Source organism: Cyanistes caeruleus, chromosome 13, assembly GCF_971803275.1.
Source record: "Cyanistes caeruleus chromosome 13, bCyaCae1.hap1.1, whole genome shotgun sequence".
Lineage (NCBI taxonomy): Eukaryota > Metazoa > Chordata > Aves > Passeriformes > Paridae > Cyanistes > Cyanistes caeruleus.
In genome coordinates this window covers 6054578-6075402 of record NC_141713.1, presented here as the reverse complement: position 1 = coordinate 6075402, position 20825 = coordinate 6054578, and the positions used below count along the sequence as shown (strand labels likewise).

Here is a 20825-nt window from a genome sequence, read left to right as displayed (position 1 = left end):
GGGATGCTAACGGATTCTGTCTCCCTCTCCCCGACTTTCTTTTCTCTAGAGCTGAAGTAGTAATAAATGACTCCTCGTCTCCAGCTGTTGTTGACAGAAGTAATGAAAGCATTAAGCACAACATTAAACCAGCCTCATCCAAATGGAGACACAACCAGACACTCTCTTTGAAGATCAGGTACTGGTAATTACCTATAGGACAAGAGACAGATTTGGTCCTCTCTAGTGCAAGCTGGCAAATTGCCTCTGTATCATCTAAAAAGTCAAGGAAGAAATAAAAAGACTTATCTCCTACTGAGCTAGGCTTCATATCTGTAAGCGATCGCTTGGAAATGAATTCCCAGCTGAGCCAGCTGGCCTGGCAACAACAAAACAAGGAGCACTTGAGCCCCTGTTTTTCAGGTCAAGTGGTATTTGTGTGTGCAGGTGATGGGTCACAGAGGGAAGGAGACCTTCTTGCCTGGGTAAACTCAGGGGCCCTCACTGATGGTGGGCTGACTGTGGTAGCCTGACCCAGGCAGGATGAGTGGAGAGGAAGCAGGCATTGAGATGGAGATGTCCTTTTGCAAGCTGTGCCTGGGGAGCGTGGTCAGATGGAGCGGCCAGAGAGTGAGGGCAGCCAGGAAGCAAGAGCTCATCTCAGCTCTGACCCAGGTGATCTCTGTACCTCACCTGATGAGGCTTTTTTCTTCCCTGTGCTCAGGAAACAGATCCTGAAGTTCCTGGATGCAGAGAAGGACATTTCAGTGCTGAAGGGGACACTGAAGCCGGGGGACATCATCCACTACGTCTTTGACAGGGACAGCACCATGAACGTCTCGCGGAACCTGTACGAGCTGCTGCCCCGCACCTCTCCCCTCAAGGGAAAGCAGTTCCCCACCTGTGCCATCGTGGGCAACTCTGGGGTGCTGCTCAGCAGCGGCTGTGGCCCTGAGATCGATGCTCACAGCTTTGTTATAAGGTAGGGGGCTGCTCCCTGCAGCCAGGGGCCCTTGGAGCAGTGCAGGGGGCTGGGGTCCTGCTCAGCTGGGGCAGCACAGCCTCACAGCCCCACATGTACACACAGCTCGTGCAAATGTCCTGCTGAAAACCCTCCCACTCGTCTCCAAGTGCTCCCCACCTGTTCTTGCGAGTGCACCTTGTCTCTTCTCATGGTGCACCATGAACCACCCGCCAACCTCCTTTTCTCTCATGTTTGTCCTCTGGTAAACAAACCCCATCCTGGGCTCTCACAAACCTTATTCATCCCCAAATCACTTCTGCCCTCCAGCACACGATGCTCTGGCACCACACTTGTGCATGCCCAGGTCTGACACTCCCCTGTGTCCCCTCTGTCCCCAGTGCCATTGTCCCTGCAGCTGCCCTGCCCCAGGGACCTGCAGCAGCACATCCTGAGCCCTCTGGGACGCACCAAATTCACAACAGGAGGTGTCTGAAGTGGAGAGGAGGAGCTCCTGCCCTCCCAGCCCAAAGCTCCTGTTAGTTAAGAGGCTGTGGAATCCAAAGATGATTTATGTACATGCAGACATTTGTTTTCTGGCGAGTCTATTACGAAGACAGCCCAATCCATCAGCAGCTCACAGAGGCGGTGCTGGTGTGACGTGGGAATGAGGATAATGTCACCTCTGTCCCCCACTCAAACCCTGCTGCTCCAGCTGTCTGGCTGCTGGCAGCTCCAGCCTGTCCACAGGGAATAGAGCATTTTCCTTAACTGGAACACAAGTGAGCACAGGGAAAAACTGCTTATTGTGGTTCTGGCAAACTTTAGTGAGGGGCACTCATGTCAGGCAGCAAAATTGCAGGAGAAAAGCTTTTCTGGATGTGAGGATGGGGATTTTGAGCAACTTCTCCCCAGCCATGTGCTAGTGCAGGTCTGGCACAAACACTCTTCCCATTGTAGGTTGTCTGAGCCGCTGCTGGAACCTGCATCTTCCTGAGGAAGGTTTGCTCCATCCAAGCAGCCTTTTCAGCAGGGTTGGCAGTGACCAGTGATTGTGTCTGTGTCCAGGACACAGGTCCAATGTTTATTTTTACTGAATTCACTCCTGCAATGAGTGAATCAAAGGGCCCCCATGCCAGTGTCTGGATTTTCTTTCCACCATTCCCTTAGTTTCCCCATCTGTAAGTAGGGAAAACAGTAATAATGGCTGATTATCGAGGCAGATGGTTAGGATGCAATTCCTGTTCATTAAATACTGTAACTTCACTGTCAAACACCACAGCAGAGCACTCAGTGTGCAAACACATGGGCACCCTCTGGTTTTTAGGATGCTGGGGGAGCATCTCTCTGCATCCCTCCATCAGCTGGTTCCTGGTGCCATTTTCCTCGTGCTGTGTGTATGGCACAGACACAGATTACCCCCCTCAAGGAGCTGTAGGAAGCCACTCTGTAACAAGGGTGATTTGTTGGCAGTTTGTCCCACAGGCCCTCAGCCCCCATGCTGGTGTGACACGGCAGCTCACGGCCTGTGCCCTCATGTACAATCTTAGAGGAGGCACCAGTGAACACTACAGAAAAAAGGTGATTTTTGAGGGTCACAGCCTCCAGACAGCCAGGCCCCGTGGAGGCCTTGTCCTGGCACCCCCCTCCCGCTGGTGTCGGTATCGCCACCGGTGCCGCCACGTCTGCTGTTTGCAGAGACTCGCCAGGAGGACAGAAGGCCTTTGGGATAATGTTACTCCAGCAGGGCTGGAATTAAGAGGCGAGTGCTTTCCTTGAGTGGAAAAGGCTGTTTAGTCTAAAATCTGCCCTGGGAGCAGAGAGTGGAGCTTTGCTGCTGGTGTTATTTTTGAAGAGCTCCAGGAGAGCTGCCGCTCCCTGCAAACCACCCATGAGACACCACACTTGTGGCTGATATTAGCCTTGTCCCAGAGGGGCACGTGCCAACACGGGATGGTGGCCTGAGATGGAGATGGCTCACCATCACTAATTGACTGCAGAGGGTCATTGTCCCTCCTCTTCCACCCAAAAGCGAGGGTGAATGTCACATTGTCACCAGCCCTGGCTTTTGGCATCACACTCCTCTCCTGCCTGTCACTGCCCTCTCTCAGTGCATTGAACAGGCCTGCTGGGTGTTTCCCTTTGCAGGTGCAACCTGGCCCCTGTCCAGGAGTACTCTCAGGACGTGGGCATGAAGACAGACCTGGTGACGATGAACCCCTCGGTGATCCAGCGCGCCTTCGAGGACCTGGTGAACGAGACCTGGAGGGAGAAGCTGCTGCAGCGCCTGCACAGCCTCAACGGCAGCATCCTCTGGATCCCAGCCTTCATGGCCAAGGGGGGCAAGGAGCGAGTGGAGTGGGTGAACGAGCTCATCCTGAAGCACCACATCAACGTCAGGACTGCCTACCCCTCGCTGCGCCTGCTGCACGCTGTCCGAGGGTGAGAGCCTCTCTGGTGTGCCCCCAGCCAGCATTTCCTGAGCTGGAGAGCAACCCATGGGTTTGTGCTGGAGGAAAACAGTTCAAGCTGTTTCCTGCTGCAGACCATGAGGGTGGGGTGGTGGATAATCCCTAGATTTGAGTGTGAGGGCTTTTAGCAATATCCAAACCTCCAGTGCTTTCCTGAGGTGTCCCTGTAACTCCCAAGCCTGTGGTTAGGGCTTTCCTTGGAGAAACATGTGTGCACTGAGCCAGCAATGAGATTTGTCACCTTGTGCTTCAGTGACACGAGCACGTCTGACACGGCTCCTCCAGTCAGGGAGCTGGTGTGTGAGCCTGGCTGGGAGGGGGGTGACATGGACTGGTCCTGCTGATCAGATAAACAGGGCCAGTGCTGGTGACTGGGTTTACTCTGAGGGAAGGAAAGGGTCTTCCTGTTTCCTGCTTGCATCTTCAGGTGTACAGGAGTCACAGGTGTGATGGGGATGAGGAGGTTATAAAATAAAGAGAGCCCCAGGGGTGAGATTTTCATGTAAATGACTTGGGAATGGGTTAGGCTCTCTCTTTTGTGCTTTATTTCTCTAGGAAGATCATGATTCCTTAGGCATTTAGGGAGTTCAGGCAGTGACTTATGGCAGTAGTTGTCCTTTGATCCTGACCAGACCCCGTTAATCTGACAGGATGGGAATTTCCTTGTGTGGCTGATGCTCCCACTTGTAGGCCTCAGCATTAATGTTCCTTGATTTCTTTGAGCACTTCTCCTGCACACCTCTGAGTCTGAGTTCTGCAGGTCAGTTGGTCCCTGCTGGGTGTTTCCTGACCCAGCTCAGGTTGTGCTGGGGGTGGGTAGGGGACAGGTTTTGGGGTCATTTCTGCCAGGAGCAAGCCCAAGGAGGGGCTCCAGGAGGCCTGGAGAGGCTGGGAGGAGTGGGTTGGTACCACAGTGCCTCACAGGCAGCAATAATGAGCAAGTACCACATCTGCCCCAAATGCCTGTGTTAGAGACTTCCCTGGGCCAGAGAGGCATCTCACAGAAAACACTGGCTTTGAGGTAAAGAAAGGGAAGGAAATGATACCACAACTCACAGAAGGGGAAGACAGGAAGAAAAAAAATCCCATAACCCAAATTCAGAGCTATTTCTAGCTATAATTGACTTACTTTCATCTGTCAAAATAGAATTAAGCTCCTGTAATAAGCCCTCTAAATCAACAGGCTGCTAATCCTGTGCTGGCAACCATTCCCAGTGCCAGAAACTTCCCATAGGAAGCTTTGCAGAGGAGTTGGCAAGGGTTAGGCATCGCTTTCCTTTGGGAGAGGAGGATGCCTCCACAAGCTCAGCTGCTGAGTTTATCTTCCAACTCACAGCTTCTTCCTGGCCTTTCTGTGCCACAGCCCTGTGCTCCAGCTGGGCTGGATGGCACTCTGGTTGTCCCTGTGCAGCTCCAGCAGAGCAGGGTTGGAGCCACCACCTGTGGCTGGCAGGATGTGCCTGGCTGGAGGAGATGCAGGGGTTTTGGGGGAAGCCCAGGGGTTCAGGGCTGCAGGGAGCAATGCACCTCTCTCCCCCATGGCTTGGGGGGATGCAAGCAGTCAGAGCAGCAAGCACATGAAGTGAGCTGGGGGTGTTGGGGATGAATGTGGCACCAGCACGTGGCTGGACAGTGGCTGATGCTGATGGCAAACTCCAAGGTCCTGGCTGGAAATACAGCCAGGACCTCAATCCTGTCCCTTGGGCTGGGCACCGTGCTGGGGGCAGGGGAGAAGGTGGCTCCTGGCAGCTCTAATTCAATTATAACCACAGAGGCCAGTGCTAATCCTCGTCAGGGATTGCCCTCTAAGCCAAGGGAGCTGCTGCCTGACCTGCCCTCCTGCTCTCACACTTATCAGCAGGAAAACAAGGATGCCTACTGATTAGCAATTAATCTAATGAAAACTGCAGCCCCCTCGGAAAGCCTGAACTGATGGGAGCACTTCAGCACTGACCCATTGTGTTGTGGGCTGGCCCAGGAGCTCACAGAGGAGTCACCCAGGGCTGGGGGGGCAAAGGGCTGTGAGATTCTGGAGTCAGTGTTAACCCTTTCCTGGGTGCAGCCTCCTCAGGGTTGGACTTGGGTGGATTTGAGAGTGATTCAGGCAGAATTGAATGAACTGGGCACAGCTGAGGGAGGTGGCTGACCCTCTTGGTCTGTATTACCTCAGGGTAATTGATATGATGTGGTTTGGGGTGAAGGAGTCCTTCCTCAGGTCAAACTGACCAGAATCACTTGGAGTTTACTTATTCATCTTCTGTGTCACTGTCCAATTCCCATGACCATCCCATGTTTTTGCTTATGAGGGACATGGTCTGCAACAACATCCTCTGTCTCTCCAGCTCTCTCTGTGCTGGTTCATAGCACTATGCTTTTGTTTGACAGATCTGAGATTTGTGAAACAAACACATTTTGTAGCATGTGGTGTGCAGCAGAGAATGAGTGATCCACAAAGCCCCACAGCACATCCCTCTGTGCTGCTGTGGGCTGCTGTTGAAGAGAGGTCCCATCTTCTCCCTTTTTGGATAAAACCACCTTTTATCATCTACCCTGAGTTGATTTGGAAGTCACAAAGAAATGAAAAATGGGGGAAGTTTTTCAGCCAAGGCACCCCTTTATATTTTTTTTTCCCAAGGGATAGCACTTTCTACAAAGGCTGACATCTCAGCCAACTTCAATTTGGCCACAAAAGTGTTGCCTTTTCTTCCTCCACTACCAGCAAAACACATTTGTGAGCCCTTGACTCCTCCTTGAACCACAGTATTTATTGTCCTGCTCTGCTTCCCCTCAAACCAAAACTCATTTCAGTGGCAATTGAGCGTTTTTCCTATAATTTTCAGTGCATTTTGGGGCATTTGTAGAGGGTGCATTGCTGAGATAAGTAAAAAGCATTTGGTTTTGTTGTCCTTAACAGCATCATTTGAGACATCACCTTTCTAGCTATGAGGGTGCTTTAAATGTTTGCTGATAGCTTTTTGGGTTGTTGATTCTGGATAATCAGTGCAGTAGGATGGAGGCTTTTCTCACACCAGGAGGGGAGGGACCCTTCAGCATTCCAGTGGAGGAGCTCAGAAGGAAGCCAAGTCTCCCCCAGGGCTGAAGAGAGGGGCAGTTTGGTGGCAGGGAGCCAGCTCCTGGGGACAGTGCTGTGTGTTTCAGGGTGTGTGCATGCCCTACTTCTCAGCAGTTCCATAAAATATCCCCTCAGCCATTCCTCTGGCGAGCCCCGTGCTCCTCACCTGGCTGGGGAGCGAGCAAGCCCCTTATAAATTGCCTGTTAGTGTCTCCAAAAAGCCTTGTAATCCCTACTGCCAAGCAGCTTTCGTTAGAGAAATAACATGAAACGCAGGAGGAGAGGGAAAATAATTGTGTCTGGAGGTTTGTCTGTCACTCCTCGCAGCAAACTCAGGGACACATTTCACTTTTTCTAATCTGGCCTAGCATTTCTCACTGTGTCCATCACAAGGGTCTTTTGGCAGTAACCAATTCCAGTCCCATAAGATTTTGTTAAGGGCTTCTTGAGAAAAAAAGAAATTAAAAATCAATAAAGCTTCCAGCTCCTTGGCTTGGTCTCCCATTAGGTTTAACATCCAAAAGCTGTGACAGCTGGTGTGCGCTGTTCAGGACAGCGATCGCCGTGCCCAGGGTGCCACCTGCACTCAGAACTGCAGCCTGACAGGCCACAAGCTGCATTCATCTTTGCCCTGGATCTCTGCCTGGCTCCTCACAGCAAAACAGGGGCTGAGCCTTCACTTGGGGTTTCAGGGCACGATGTCTTTCCCATCCATCAGCCCTGGTGGGAGCCCTCGTGGTGGAAACCTGGTCCCTCCTCGCCTCGTGTCCCCTTTCAGCCACCTCCATTCCAGCATCCTTTACCTCGCTTGTGTGCAGATGGTTCTCCTGACCTGTTGCTTTGCCTGCACTCCCTTGCATCCCTCCACAGCCTCTGCTTTTCTCTAACACATCCAGCCTAAGCTCTTGCTTTTCCTTTTCACAGCCCTCCCAGCCCAGCTTTTCTCACCCTCTGTCTCAAGACTGGTTCTGCTGTGTCCAGCAGTGTCGGGCCAGCATCACCCACTTGTGAGTTTTCTAACCCAGCTGCTTTATGCCTCCTCCCCTATGGAGTGTCACAGGGGCTCCTCTGAAATACCTGCCCAGGGGTCTTGTGCCTTAAAGCCCTTCCCCCAAACATTAAACAAATGGTTTAAGGGCTGTGGTCCTGTACTCAGGTGAGGGAACAAGATGTCCAAAGGGTGCAGGCAAAACAGCCACTCAAAATTGTGTGACTGGAGTGGGATTAAAGGTGTGCTGTGAACACCTCCTAAAGCTGTGTGTGGCTTAGATCAGTGGATATCCTGTAAAAAAAGTCCTTGTGTGAACTACTATCCTCTCCTCTTCTGCACTTGAGGCACATTGAACCTGAGCTGTGGCGTGTCTGCACTAGGGGCCCAAGAGAGTTCATTTGTTCCTGTTAATCTGGAAGATTTAGTCTTTTTCAAAAGAAATGAAGGGGCATAGAAAGGAAAGGTGAAAGAAATAAGGTTATTTTCAATTATTTTTATTTTTTGTCTGTTTGGAAATGCTTTAACCTGAGGGTGTTGAGTACCATATGTGTTTGAAAAGGCATCACAGGGCTCAAGATCTGGAGGAGAAGAGAGTTTTTATCTGTGGCTCAGAGTTGATTTGCTTGTGCCAAGTCACCAAAACCAGAACCAGGCTCCATGGTCTGGGTCCAGTCTAGACAAGGAGGCTGGGTTTGGTGTTTGGGCTTTTCCCAACCTGTGGATGCAGTCCTTGGAGTCAGTGTTAGCATCTGGATGGGAACATGTCTGTTCCTGCTTGTCTAGCACAGCTCTCATCACTGTCCCTGGCTCTTGGCTGTTCTGCTGGAGGTACCAGAGGAAACTCGACACCTGGACAGAAAAGGGCTGGAAGAAGCTGAATGGGTGGATATCAGTTGCTCTCTGGGCTCCAGCACTTCATCTCCATCCACCCATCACTGGGACATGTTCTGTCCCCTGCCAGCACCAGCAGGTCCTGTCCCCCCTGCACCAGCATCAGTCAGGGCACTCACTCTGGTTATCTGTGTCTGGTTTTTCCAGGGTATTACTGGGAGCAGGATGTGTGTGGCAGACTGATAATACACTGCTGCCAGTCAAGGACTAGCTCCTCCACAACAGCTTGTGTTTGTGTCACACTTTTATGAATTAGCTCTTTTAAAAGAGTCTGAAATTGCATTATTTCAGCTATTCTGATTTGTATCATGAAATAATGCAGCTGATACTGCTGAAATTTGATTTCTTCATTGACCTATGTCTTTTATTCATTTCATCAGGGCAATGGATTTTCTGTTAATTTTATCCTGTGGGTTAACCCTTTCCTGGAGGGTACAAGTTATTTTAGGTTTTTCTCAGGCGTGTCAGGAGCTGGTTGGTAAGCAGAGAGCAGGACCCCACCCTCTCTAGCAGTCCTTGAATGCTGCCTACAGGGAGGAGTTTTGCACCCAGCATTCCAGCCCAAATCCAGGCCAGGCTCTTCTCCCCAGATTCAGTGATGCTGGGGGAGGATGAGCACTCTCAGTGTGGTGGGGCACATGCTCCAGGTGTGCAGTGGGGAGGCTGCCACCTTCCCTGGCTCGGGTGGCAGCTGTGGCTTCCAAGGGGCAGCTTCAGCAGTTGCCTCCTGAAGAATTCCCCCTGGGATTTAAGGTCCCAGTTTCTTTCTGTGGCTGCAGAGCAGCCTCCTCACAAGAGGCACACACTGATGGTCAGGCACCTGGCAGCAGTTCTGCTTAGGAGGCTTCTAATCATCTCCAGTTGAGGATCAGGAGATGAGGAGCAACCAAAGCCACCTCCCAGCTGTAGGATGAGACTGAGCTGCTCTTCTTAAGGCTCAGTTCAAGAAGGTGTTAGGGCTTGTGTCTAGGCTGCCTCCTTACAAAAGATGGCCTTGAAGACGTGATGGCATTTTCCATCTGTCAGTGTCATGATCTAAAGCCAGAGCTGTCTCAGGCAATTTTTCCCTGACAGCATCGTGGTTCCTGTTGTGAGCCACATCCTGCTCAGGCTCCTGCCTATCTCAGGAGCTGCATCCACACCTGAGGGTTTATTTACAGACACAGCTTCTGAAGGAGGTCCTCCCTGGGAGAACAGCTCTGAGAACAGAGGTATTGGGTTTCAGGACTGCTCTTTACTCTTCTCTTTTAATTGCTGTCTCTTTCCATAAAGTGTTGCAGTTAATAGTTATGGTGATTGGTGTAGCCAATTCGAAAAATAATTACTGCCTGCTTCGAGATTATCTTTCCTCCTAATTAAAATCCTGGACCTTGCATATTAAAGGTGTGCTGTTGACACAGCATCCCATGTGCGCCCAGACAACCTCATTTGGATTTACAGAATTAATTACGTTTTATTTCCATCCCCAGCTGTTCTCTCCTGCACCAGGGTTGTGGCTACTGTCTTTGCTGGACAGTGGTGGGAGAGATAAGAGGAAGGTCTTGCATTGCTCTGACACTCCCATCACAAAGCAGTCATTAAAAAGTATTTCCCAGACCTCACCAGAGGATTTCCCACCCTCACTTTCCAGGAAACAAATTGCAGGAGCTTTGGCATGGCCTGTTTTATGGATTGGGCATTATGTGTTATGTTATGTCATCCATGTGGGTGGTTTGGGACAGCCTGGAGTCCATCACCCCCTCTCAAAGCTACTTTGAGAATTTATAATGCTGCATGAGTGTGGTTTTTGCAATACCCTGCCTGCAACAAAGGGAAATACAGACAAAAGAGCCAGGTTTTAATTTTCATTGTTAAAAAAATGAATTGTCAGTGTTCCTCACACCAATATTATCAAGTGAGTGCTCACTAGCTGCATTTGGTGAGGTGGATACACTGGATTGGTAATGGTAGGGCTGTTTTTGGGTGGTGGCTTGTGCACATTTGTTGGAATTGGTAAGGTTTTTTTGTGTGTGCTGGGTTGCAGAGGACAGCATGTGCTTCAGTGTCTGACCCAGGGCATTTTTCTCATTGTTAATATGCATGAAACTGGTGGTCACATGAATGGTCACAGTGCCTCTGTGCAAGAGCCACTTCATCTTGCTGTCAGGGTCCTTAGATGCTCACAAAGTATTTACAGCCTCTCAATGAAACACAAAAGTTAGTATTTTGGGAGGGCAGAAGGTCACCAGTATTTTTCTGTGTACTCCAGCTGGTAATTTGATAGAAAGGACAGTTTTAAGGCTAAAGCAGCTGCAGGACAAACTCCAGACAGTTGTCCCCCCTGCCAAAGCCAGCTGGTTAATATGGCTTGACAGTTCTTCCCAGGTGGCTCCCCTGCTGCATGAGGATACCCTAATTCACAGTGTTAAATGGTTGTGATAATCTCCCATTTCCCTCTGCACACAGGGGGTCTAATGTGCTTACCCATAAACTCATCAAGGAGGCTGCTTTACCTGTGGGAGCAGCTTGCTGTGGCACTGCATTGAGCTCTGCTGGGTCCCCACAGCACAGCCCTATGGCTGGGCAAGCACAGAAAATGCTGATGCTGTCCCACTGAGATACTGCTTTTCCCCCAGTTTCTTGCTCCTTTTCCGTGCTGGATGCCAGCGTGAGCCAGGCAAAGACCTCCTTCCCAAAACATCAAATCCATCATTTGCTAAAGCCCCCTTGAACACCCCTGCATGTAGCACCCAAAAAAGCTGTCCTTGTGCCCTTCCTGCACATGCTGAGGTGGTCACTCTGCTTCCAGAATTTGATTCACCAGAAAAGTCAATTTTTTTTGTCTTATCTGGCTGAGAACAAGCAAGCACGTTTTGTGCCTTGGTTGCTAAATTTTAATGGCTTTTGTGAAAAGCTAATTGGCAGGATTAAGGCTCAGCTCTCCCAAGGGTTCCTGCTGTCTGAGCACCAGACCCTCAGGAGCCCAGCAGAAAGTGCAGATGATGAGCAAGACACTTCCAGGGGCTCCTCTGCAACTGCAGAACCCAGCTCAGGACCCCAAACATCTGGTGAGAGCACAGAAATGCCACGTGCTCTGCTCTGCTTCCTCCTGCCTTTTATCCAAGGTGCTGCCAGTCACTCACCTGAGCCCAGGCCCTTGGAAATACCTGTTTAAAATATTCCAAGCTCAGACAGGCTGCAGCACAGCAGGATGTGCTGCCTGCACCAGCCCTGCCTGCTCCAGGGCAGTGCTGGCATCAGATGTGCTGGAGGAGGAGGGATTGTGCCTGATGGGGATATCTTCTACCTCCCCAAACCTTTTGCTTTCTGATTTTGCTCTTCTGACAGTGTTTTCCTGCTGAGCAAACCAGATAAGTTGCCTTTGCAATAAATACAGGGCACTGGAAACATCTTCTTCCAGGATGTTGATGCTGCAATAACTTTTATCAGCAGCCCAAAATACCACGGCTGATACGGTTTCTGCTGTTGCATCACTGCATCCCTTACATCCTTCCCCTGTTCTTTTTGCCATCCCTCATAAAAACTAACGTGGTTCCCAGCAGCGAGCACAGCTGACCTCCGTAGCTCACACTTTATATTGCAGTGTGCCATATTGTGTGTCTGATGGACTCACGCTGCCGAGTGTGGTGATGTATCTTGGTCCAGGATCACAGCAGCACTCGCTGGGTGTAATGGGAACTCAGCAGTGCATTTTAGCTCTTTCAGCCTGGTGACCCTTTGTTCCAAGGCAGATGTTTTTCCAGCCCTGTCGTGTTTGCTGTCAGAGTAAAATATTCATTCATCAATGAAAGTCATCAGCATGTGTTTGACTGTGTCTGCTTCGAGGGGTTGTTGGAGTCTACTTGACATGTGGATGCTTTGGTCTGTGGTATTGATCTCTGGGGTTGATTGGAAGATAATTGTAGGCTGAAGTACCGAAGGCCACTGTTGCAAGCAATTTGTTTTTCATAAAGGATTGTCGAGGCATGAGATGCTTCAGTGCCATGGCAACAAGTGTGATGTAACCAGCAGACAGAGAGCAGGAGGATGCAGTCCCCAGAGAGGCTTTTTCTTGGCATGGAGAACTCTACTAGTCAGAATCCTCTCACTTTGAGTCACCAATGCATCTCAGTGAGAGGCTGGAGAGGGAGGAACGTGCAGGACACGAGCTTGGTGTGCGGGGTGAATAACGGGCTGCACTGTCCCTCTGCAGGTACTGGCTGACCAACAAGGTGCACATCAAGCGACCCACCACCGGCCTCCTCATGTACACCCTGGCCACCCGCTTCTGCAACCAGATCTATCTCTACGGCTTCTGGCCCTTTCCCCTGGACCAGAACCAGAACCCGGTCAAGTACCACTACTACGACAGCCTCAAGTACGGCTACACCTCGCAGGCCAGCCCGCACACTATGCCCTTGGAGTTCAAAGCCTTAAAGACGCTGCACCAGCAAGGAGCCTTGAAGCTGACTGTGGGGGAGTGCGATGGGGCCACGTAGGGTGGTCCCCGGGCACGTTCCTGCACAGCCACAGGAGGAAGGGGAGGGGGCGGAAAGGACGAGTGGTGCCTGGCGGGGTTGGTCGTCTTTGTTAACGCGCGGGACAGCGACACAAATATATCTACGTGGTACCTATATATATTGACCTGAGTATTATAACTGTTCGGTGTTCACCAAGGGAGGGGCAGCAGAGACGCGGGAGAGTCTCGCAAGACTGGCCTGGGCAAGACCCCTTTGCCGTGGGGCTTGCTGGACTCGAAGGGTGTTTGCCTCACATCCCAAAGGTGTGAAGGTGGTTTTTGAGGGTATGTTGGGTGATGGGTTAACGTGAGCCGTTTGTCGTGACTGGTCCGAGGTTGGTAGTTAGTTCGTTTGGCCAAGGGCGCCGGCAGCGAGGCGCGTCCTTGGCCCCGTGCTCGTGCTGGGGAGGGGAAGGGGCAGGGAGCGGGGTGGGCGGGGAAGGTTTGTTGGTGGCTCTCACAGCCCAGGCTCCTGTGGCACCGCAGGGACCAGTGCCCAGATCCATCCGAGCACAGAGTGCCAGGCTGGGCACAGCCCTCGGAGCAGGAGAAGCCTCTGGGGCTGCAGCTGGGTCTCCAGGAGGTGGCAGGGAGCAGAGCTAAGCTGAACCCAGTGACACTCACACATGTGAGGGCCTCCACAGAATGAGAGCATCGGCATTGGGCCAGGGGGATGGTGAGGAGGATGCTGAGTGCGTATTTCTCTTCCTTTTCTAAGGAGCAATTTAGGGAGGGGCAGAGATGCTGGAACGTGGCAGGAAGGAGCGTTGCTGCAACAAACCAGCACTGTTAGTATTGAGTATTAGCGTTGAGTAGTCTCACTGTGTCACAAAGACACTCAACATCTGTCAGGGCTCGTGAAAACCATAAGTACATACAGCTCTAATTCCCAACTGTTACCTGCTAAGCAGATTGCCTTCTTTCCCCCTCTAAAAACTGCCAAAATATGGGTGATAAGCCTAGACCCAGCCAAGCAGAAAGACCACAGGACTTCAAGGGATTTTTTCAAGTCTAAATAATTTATTTTCAGTTTCTCCCCGAAGAGCCAGCACACAGCATTGAATTCCTGGAGTCCCACTCTCTCAGTCCTTTCAAGCCCTAATTATCTCTCACTTCCAACAGTTAAATAGGGTGTCAGATGGATCTTTATGGAGTGCTTGCCTAGTCATGAACATCATAGAATAATCTTTTCGTTTTTTTTTTTTGCCAGGCAGAACCCAAAATATAAAGGAATTTTTATAACCGTATTTGCTTTTCTCTGATTTTTCGGGGGTCTTGGAAGAAGCAACTAGATTGATCTGATGATTCTGTTTCATTTTCTGCCTCTGTAGCCTATTCTGTTTGTCTCCTAATTAGCACTCAGTGCCAGAATGCAGGTGAGTCCAGGGTTCAGCGAGGGCTGTTTGGGTTTAATTTGTGGGAGAGTAAATAACACTGCACAGGCAGACCTCAGGCATGCTCTTCACTGCTGCCATGGCTGGGTATCATCACCTTTGGGCCTCCTCCTGCTGCTGTGTTTTTTAAGTTAAAAAGTGTACAGTTTGGGGCTGAAATACTTGACATTGTCTCTTTAAAAGCTGAGTGCTTCAAGTGGTAAAAAGAAGAGCTCACTTTCATGTTTTGGGCCGTAGAAGCTACTGTACCCACAGGAGCCTGCAGCCTGCTAATTAGTGTCAGATGAAGATGGCTAAGATTAAGGTATAAGCAACATTATAGTGGATAAATGTGGGCTAATCTGCCACTGAGGGGATGTTTCTTTCCAGCACCAGAAAATTATTTCTTTCATGTCTTTTTTTTTTTTTTTTTTTTCAAACCTGGTGCCTTTTTTTTTCCTTTTTTGCGTATTATTTTTGCTTGACTTTAGTTTCACAGTAAAGCTAAACCTGGCTGTGATCCTCAGCTTAAACTGAGACAGAAAGAGACAGAGAATAAAACTGCAGGATGGAAGTAATCTGCAATCCCAGGGAGTCTCCCACCATTCAGGAGTGGTTCTTAAAGCCAGATAATTCCCAGGTTTGTCCCCAGCACGGGGGAGGGACAGAGGAGGGCTGGAGCTGCAGGGACTGCTAAAGCCAACTGTTGTATGAAGGGGCTTGGGCCATGGTACTGATTGCTGTTAGCAAACCTTCTTTTTAAATAAAAATAGAGGAAACGAAATAAATGTGCGGGGGTTTTATTTTTATTCTTTATTTTCATCGAATAGAAGGGCGAGAGGGGAGGCAAGACCATGAAGTGCCGTGGGATTAAATGGGGAGACCCTGGAACCCCTTTTGCTGGTGAAGGAGAGGGGAAGGTTGGGCTTGTTTTCCCACATGATGTGGATGTCAGGGAGACATTGAAAGCCATCAGGATGTTCTCGCTGTGCCTACAGAGATTATTGAGCTGAAGCTACAGCAGCACAACAGGGGTGTGCCAGGGGGTGAAAAGATGATGGGAGAAGGGATTTTTTTTTTCCTGGTGCCCTTGAAGCAGCTGCTGCATCAAAGCACAGGCAAGTTATAAGCAAATTATTCAGGGGGATGAAATTGCTGGTGATGTTTCTATTCCCAGAATGGGTCCTGTTCCACCCCTGTTGTAAAAATGCATTAAACCATGAGCAAGACCCTGCAGCTATTGAAATCCCTGGCTGAGCTCCCATTTCACCTTGCTGCCACGCAGGCTGGTCTCTGCTGTGTTTATATGCACAAAAAACAACTAATAATTTCCCCTTGCTTTAGTGTTTTGTGTCAAGCCCCTGGTCTGGTTCTCTGGGCAGCTCCTCAGGTTGGAAACATAATTTATCATCTCAGTTTCCAGCAAATAGCTGGGACCTGGCTCCACCAAGCCCCAGCGAGGCACAAAGCCCTTGTGCTGTGCATGAGCAGCAGGAGCAGAGGTTCAGATTCGCCTCCTGCAGCAGGGCTTGGGGTGGGTGGCTGATATTTGGGCTATTTTGGGGCAGCCGCCAGCCCTGGAGCAGCACGGCAGCTGCCAGATGCTGTGGGGACCCAACGGCTGCACCGAGCTGCTGCTTGATGGATTTCTTCATGCCCAATTAAGGCTCTTCTGTCATCAAGAGTGAAACAAAAGAGAGGATTGATGCTGCTTAGGCAGAGATGCAGGTGCACGTGTTGCACCACCAATCTGCTTAACTGCTGTAAATGGCAGCAGCAGCAGCTCCCCTTGCCCTTCCCTCCTGCATCCCACCACTCCCTCCAGCAGTGAGGCTGGTCCAAACTGGCGGTGCTGGTGGCTGTGGGAAGGTGAGCTCCCTCCCATGGGTTAGGCACATTTGTGCCAAAAGGCCTCTGGTTGGTTAGAAGTGACCTAAACTTGAAAAATAGAGGTAAACTTGAGTCTCCAACTGGCTAAGCCCAGGGTTTGGGGCTGTTTTCCATCGTGGCTTGTTGGGGTGATGCTCTAAAGGTGCTTCTGGTCAAGCACAGTGTCCTCCTCACCGTGTGCCTCTGGGGCATTTTCTGTGTACAGCAGCTGGGGGATAAGGGTTGTGTGTTGCCTGCTCCCCGCAGCACAGTGAGAAATCCTTTTCATTTTATCCATGGTTTGCTGGGTTACATCCCATGGAGTCTGCCACAGCTTTGACATATACATCTTATAAATACATATACATTGACAAGGCTCTTGCTCTCCTGGGGGAGATCATGCCCATACCTGGCCCTGACACCTGACATCTCCTCTGGTCAAACTGCAGAGTCCGCAGGCTCCGCTGCCAACATCCTTTATAATTAATACTGCCTTGTTGAACGCTGACTGGGGTGATTTGAGTCTCAGCAGCTCCTCTGAACTGCAGCACAGCATCCCCTGGCTGCTTCCCACGCTGCCCAGCCCCTCAGCCAGGGCTGCCCAAGGCACCACTTCCCTCCCAGCCTCATGGGACAGGAGTGGAGCTTCTCCCCTTCCCCCAAACTCTCCACCAGCCAGGGCTTGCTGCAGGTCAATAACCAACCCTGTGCTTCAGTCACAGCCCAGATAATTAGAGAGCAAAGTGCAAATAGTCACTGTGATTCAAATTACCTTTTAATTTCTTTTCAAGCTGCCTGAGGGCTTTCTTTAGTCCTATGAAAAAAACTGATTTTTTTTTTTTTTTTTGAGCCACCAATCTTGCAGACCAGAAAGACACAATATTTTGTATTCAAGGTGTAATGAAAGTTGTTTGTATTTTTACATTGCATTTTGGATACTTCTTGGGAAGAACACTGAGACCTTCAAACGATCTCATTTAAATTATACAAATTATTTCAGCTGATCCCAAAACAAAGTCACTTTTAATTTTGTGCAAAATAGTCTCAAAAAGGTTGCACCATCTACAAATCATGACATAGATACTGGGTTTTTTTATCCACCACTCCTTTTCAAAATTTAAACAATCCAATTTCATGCTAGAGAGGCTTGAAACTATGGAGATTAAAGCTTAAAGCTTTGAGAGACCCACAGGGAACGGCAGGGAAGTGGTTTGGTTTCCTCCAGAGTGCCCCACAATGTCAGGAGGTAAAACCAGACACATAACCAGGGTCTCAAATGTAATGCTTTGTTAAACCATACATTTTTCAGTTCTTTTGGTCTTTTGGTTGCTTTAATTTTTAGGTTTCTCACGTTTATGAATGGTTTATTAGCATGCATTTTCATCTCTGTGTGTTACTCTATCACCTTCAGCACCAGACAGCAGAATTTCATTTTGGGGTGCCCCTTTTAACCACATCAAATGCTTTCTAGCCTTCCTCTTCTTCACTACTACTTAATCTTATTTTTCTCTGTGAAAACAACTGAGCACTTCTGAGCTGGTAAATCTCGTACTGCAACTCCAGTAGTGCTCACATGCAAGTTCTACACTGGGTCATCTTCTCACTGTGGATACCACCAGCAGCAGGGAATGTCGGTCTTGTGCCCCCCAGATGGCTGCACATCACCCACACAGGCAAGGAGATTACTGAGAAAGGCCTTGGACAGAGGCCTGAATGATAACCAAAAAAATCATCCTCCACCCAAGAGGATGGGCCTTCTTTCCCAGTATTAGCAACATCAAGGCATTCAGCAATAATCTCCTTTTCCAGCTGGAATAACTCCTGTTTGATGAACTCCTGTTCATCAAACCTAACCCAATGCATGAGCAAAGCTGTCACAGGCTGGTTCTCTTCACAGCCCAGCTGCTTAACATCATCTCCAAACAAATCTTCCTGTGTCCCTACAAGAACCAGGATCAGCACTCGCCGGCCCTTCCTACTGTGATGCCCTCAAGATCTTGCTGAGAACAAATGTGAAGCAAAAACATGGATGGGAATATCTCCTGCTTGGTTAATTCAGGAATCTTCAGACATCTCCAAGCCCTAAAGAAGGCACAGGCAGGTGGAGGACAGACCCCAGGGATAGTCATGGAGATGTCATCCTAAAGGAGATACCAAACTCCTTGAAGGCTGCACAATGCATGCACTGAATTTACTGCTCTCATGCCCAAAATAGAAGTGAGAAGTATCTGTTGATTGTATCCAGGAGAAAAGCCCAGAGTTTGAGCATGGATTAGGAAAAAACACTGTCCTTGAAATGCCAAAAAGCAGCCAGGACCATTGTCCCCTCTCAAAGTACCCGGCCAGAACAAACCCATGACTCTGCTGGAGGAACGCTGCCAGCAATAAAAGTTAAGTCCCCCTGTGCTGGGATGGTGGCAGGCCATCTGACACTAATCCTGTCCCTCCAGCAAACAAAGCCTCCCAGGCATTGTGAAATATCCTCAGCTATTTGCTGGCTTGGTTGCCTGGAGAAGCTGCTCCGTGGAGGGCTGATGGAGCACTCGGTGTTCTCACACGACCCAGGCAGCAAAGGTTAAAGCACATTAGAGCAGCGTAATGAGGTTTTTATCCAGTGCTCTGGAAAGCCTCACACGCTGCTTTCTAGAAAATGTTGCAATCTAGGCTTGGGCAGGAACCACAGAGCAAGGAAAATGTTATGTTTGGACCATCAGTCTCGTAGTGTCTTGCTGCACCACTTCCAGATGAACTTGCTTAACTGGGCTTGTGTCTGGAAACGACTTTGGGTTGGAGATTGCTAGGAAGAGGAGAAGAGGCATGCTCTATTCCTGGACTGCATATTAGTGTTCCATATGGGTGCAGAGCCAAAGCATATGGACCTCCATCTGTTAGGCAGGCCTGGCCTGGCCCCACGGATGGTTTATAATGCGCATAGATTCATCCAGATTTGGGATTCCTCCAAAGCAAGACGAGAGCCAATGACTCAAATATTGTGCAAAGCCATTGAAACTAATGGCACTAAACAACAATCATTTGTCTCCTGTTTGATTTTACTTGCTGTAAAATAATGAATTAGTTACGGGGGTGGGTGAGTATTGTGCTGTGGATGGAAGCTTTGAAGGAAACATGGTTAAAAGAAAACAAAACAAGAATCATCCTAGTAATTCTGTATCAGCTTCCTCCCATGTATTATTCCCCAGAAAGTAAGCTGTGTCCTTCAACTTCAATAACGTGGCATTTATGCTCCATCTGTGATCAGATTTAAAGATGTTTGCAGGCATAATTCAGGCAACTTTCAATGACAAATTCAAGGAAGCTGGAGAAAGAGCTCTTGAAGTTCTTCCACGACTAAAACAACTCTAGGGAAAATGAACTTTGCTCCTACAAGCTCTTTATTAACCACAAGCTCCAGACTTGGATGTTTTCTTTTCTTTTAAAACAAATAATTAGCCCCAAAAGACTCCAAGTCTTAGCATGCTGTGCTGTTTCTTGCACTGAGAAGCCAGCGTGTGGTGGGACTTGTCCTGACCTCGCTGAATTCAAGAGGCACTTGCAGCCCAGCAGCACCACGACTTCATCCACTTCTTCAGGTCACATTTCTGCTTTGAAAGATGGGCCTCAGAGGCTGAATTTCAGGCACCATGCTGGAAACATTTCTGCTGAATTTTCCTGCAGAACTGTGTGGGACACATGATTAAAGCCATGGGATGACCGCCAAGGAGATGGGCTATTGTGGCAGCTCCTGGGAGAGCTCATAGCAGAAAAAAAATCCTCTCTCCACTAAATTAATTAATTGCCATGCATGTTAGCTCTGGGGTTTGGGGAAATTACCGTGGCCTGATTTCCTTCAGCACTTTTATTCCTGGCTGGAGACCAGGGGAGTTGTTGAGGTTGCTGACTTAAGACACCATAACAAATGGCTAGAAATGACCGGGCAGGCGTTGTGATTTGTAACCTGTGCGTCTCACCTGCCTCCAGCACAGGTTTCACGGCACCTTCTCTCCGCATTTTATGGAAGGGGCAGATTTACAAGCATGCCAGCCTCCTCCTGGGCTTCCCAGGAGAGACCTGGAGGGCACAAATTTCTTGGCCGAAAACCATCTGAGAAGCCAGGCAGCTCTGAGCATTCTGTGGTTTATTTTTGGAGGAAGCAATTTTGGTAATTGCATGCATTAAATGAAAGGCAATTAGGGATGGAGGGAAGGTGTTGCATGTGTGTTGGAATAGGAGCCAGCTCCTAGCCAAAAGGCCTGTTAAAAAGGTGGACCCCTGCATGTGCCACAGGCCAAAGGGGGCAGGGAGGTGCAGGAGGGGTGTGTGGGTATTTATGGGTGTTTAATGTGAAACAGGGCATGGAAACACTAGCATCTGTGATGTGTCTTTTATGGTCTTCCCACGGTTTTAATTAAAAATGCAATAAAAGCACGACGAGAGGAAACCAGGATGTTTTAACAATCAGCTGTTATAAATTGTTTTGTAGGGGGGGAAAGAAAATCAAAGAACAATTGTTCGTGTAAAGGAGTTCGGGACACTGAGTTCACATGGAGAAATAAACCCTCTGGGAAAGGTTTTCCTGTCAGGAAGCACATGCTGCACAGGCAATAAAGTGCAGGGGGGCTTCCATGCTGCTGTGGGGATATGCCAAGTGGCTGTTTCCCCATCAGGTACATCTGCCAGAAACATGGTACATGCCAGAGGATTGGGAGCAGGATCACACGC

General features: G+C 49.5%; 1 protein-coding gene across 1 annotated transcript in view; it reads left to right on the top strand.

The window, feature by feature from the left end:
• ST8SIA2 (ST8 alpha-N-acetyl-neuraminide alpha-2,8-sialyltransferase 2) overlaps positions 1-15025 on the top strand; it is a 31596-nt gene extending 16571 nt beyond the window's left edge. Inside the window, exons 3-6 of the mRNA XM_086848311.1 lie at positions 50-178; positions 704-961; positions 3089-3382; positions 12559-15025. Of these exons, the coding sequence (XP_086704437.1) occupies positions 50-178; positions 704-961; positions 3089-3382; positions 12559-12844 (967 nt within the window). The 3' untranslated portion in view covers positions 12845-15025. The remainder of the gene's footprint in view (positions 1-49; positions 179-703; positions 962-3088; positions 3383-12558) is intronic.
• The last annotated feature ends 5800 nt before the right edge of the window (positions 15026-20825 follow it).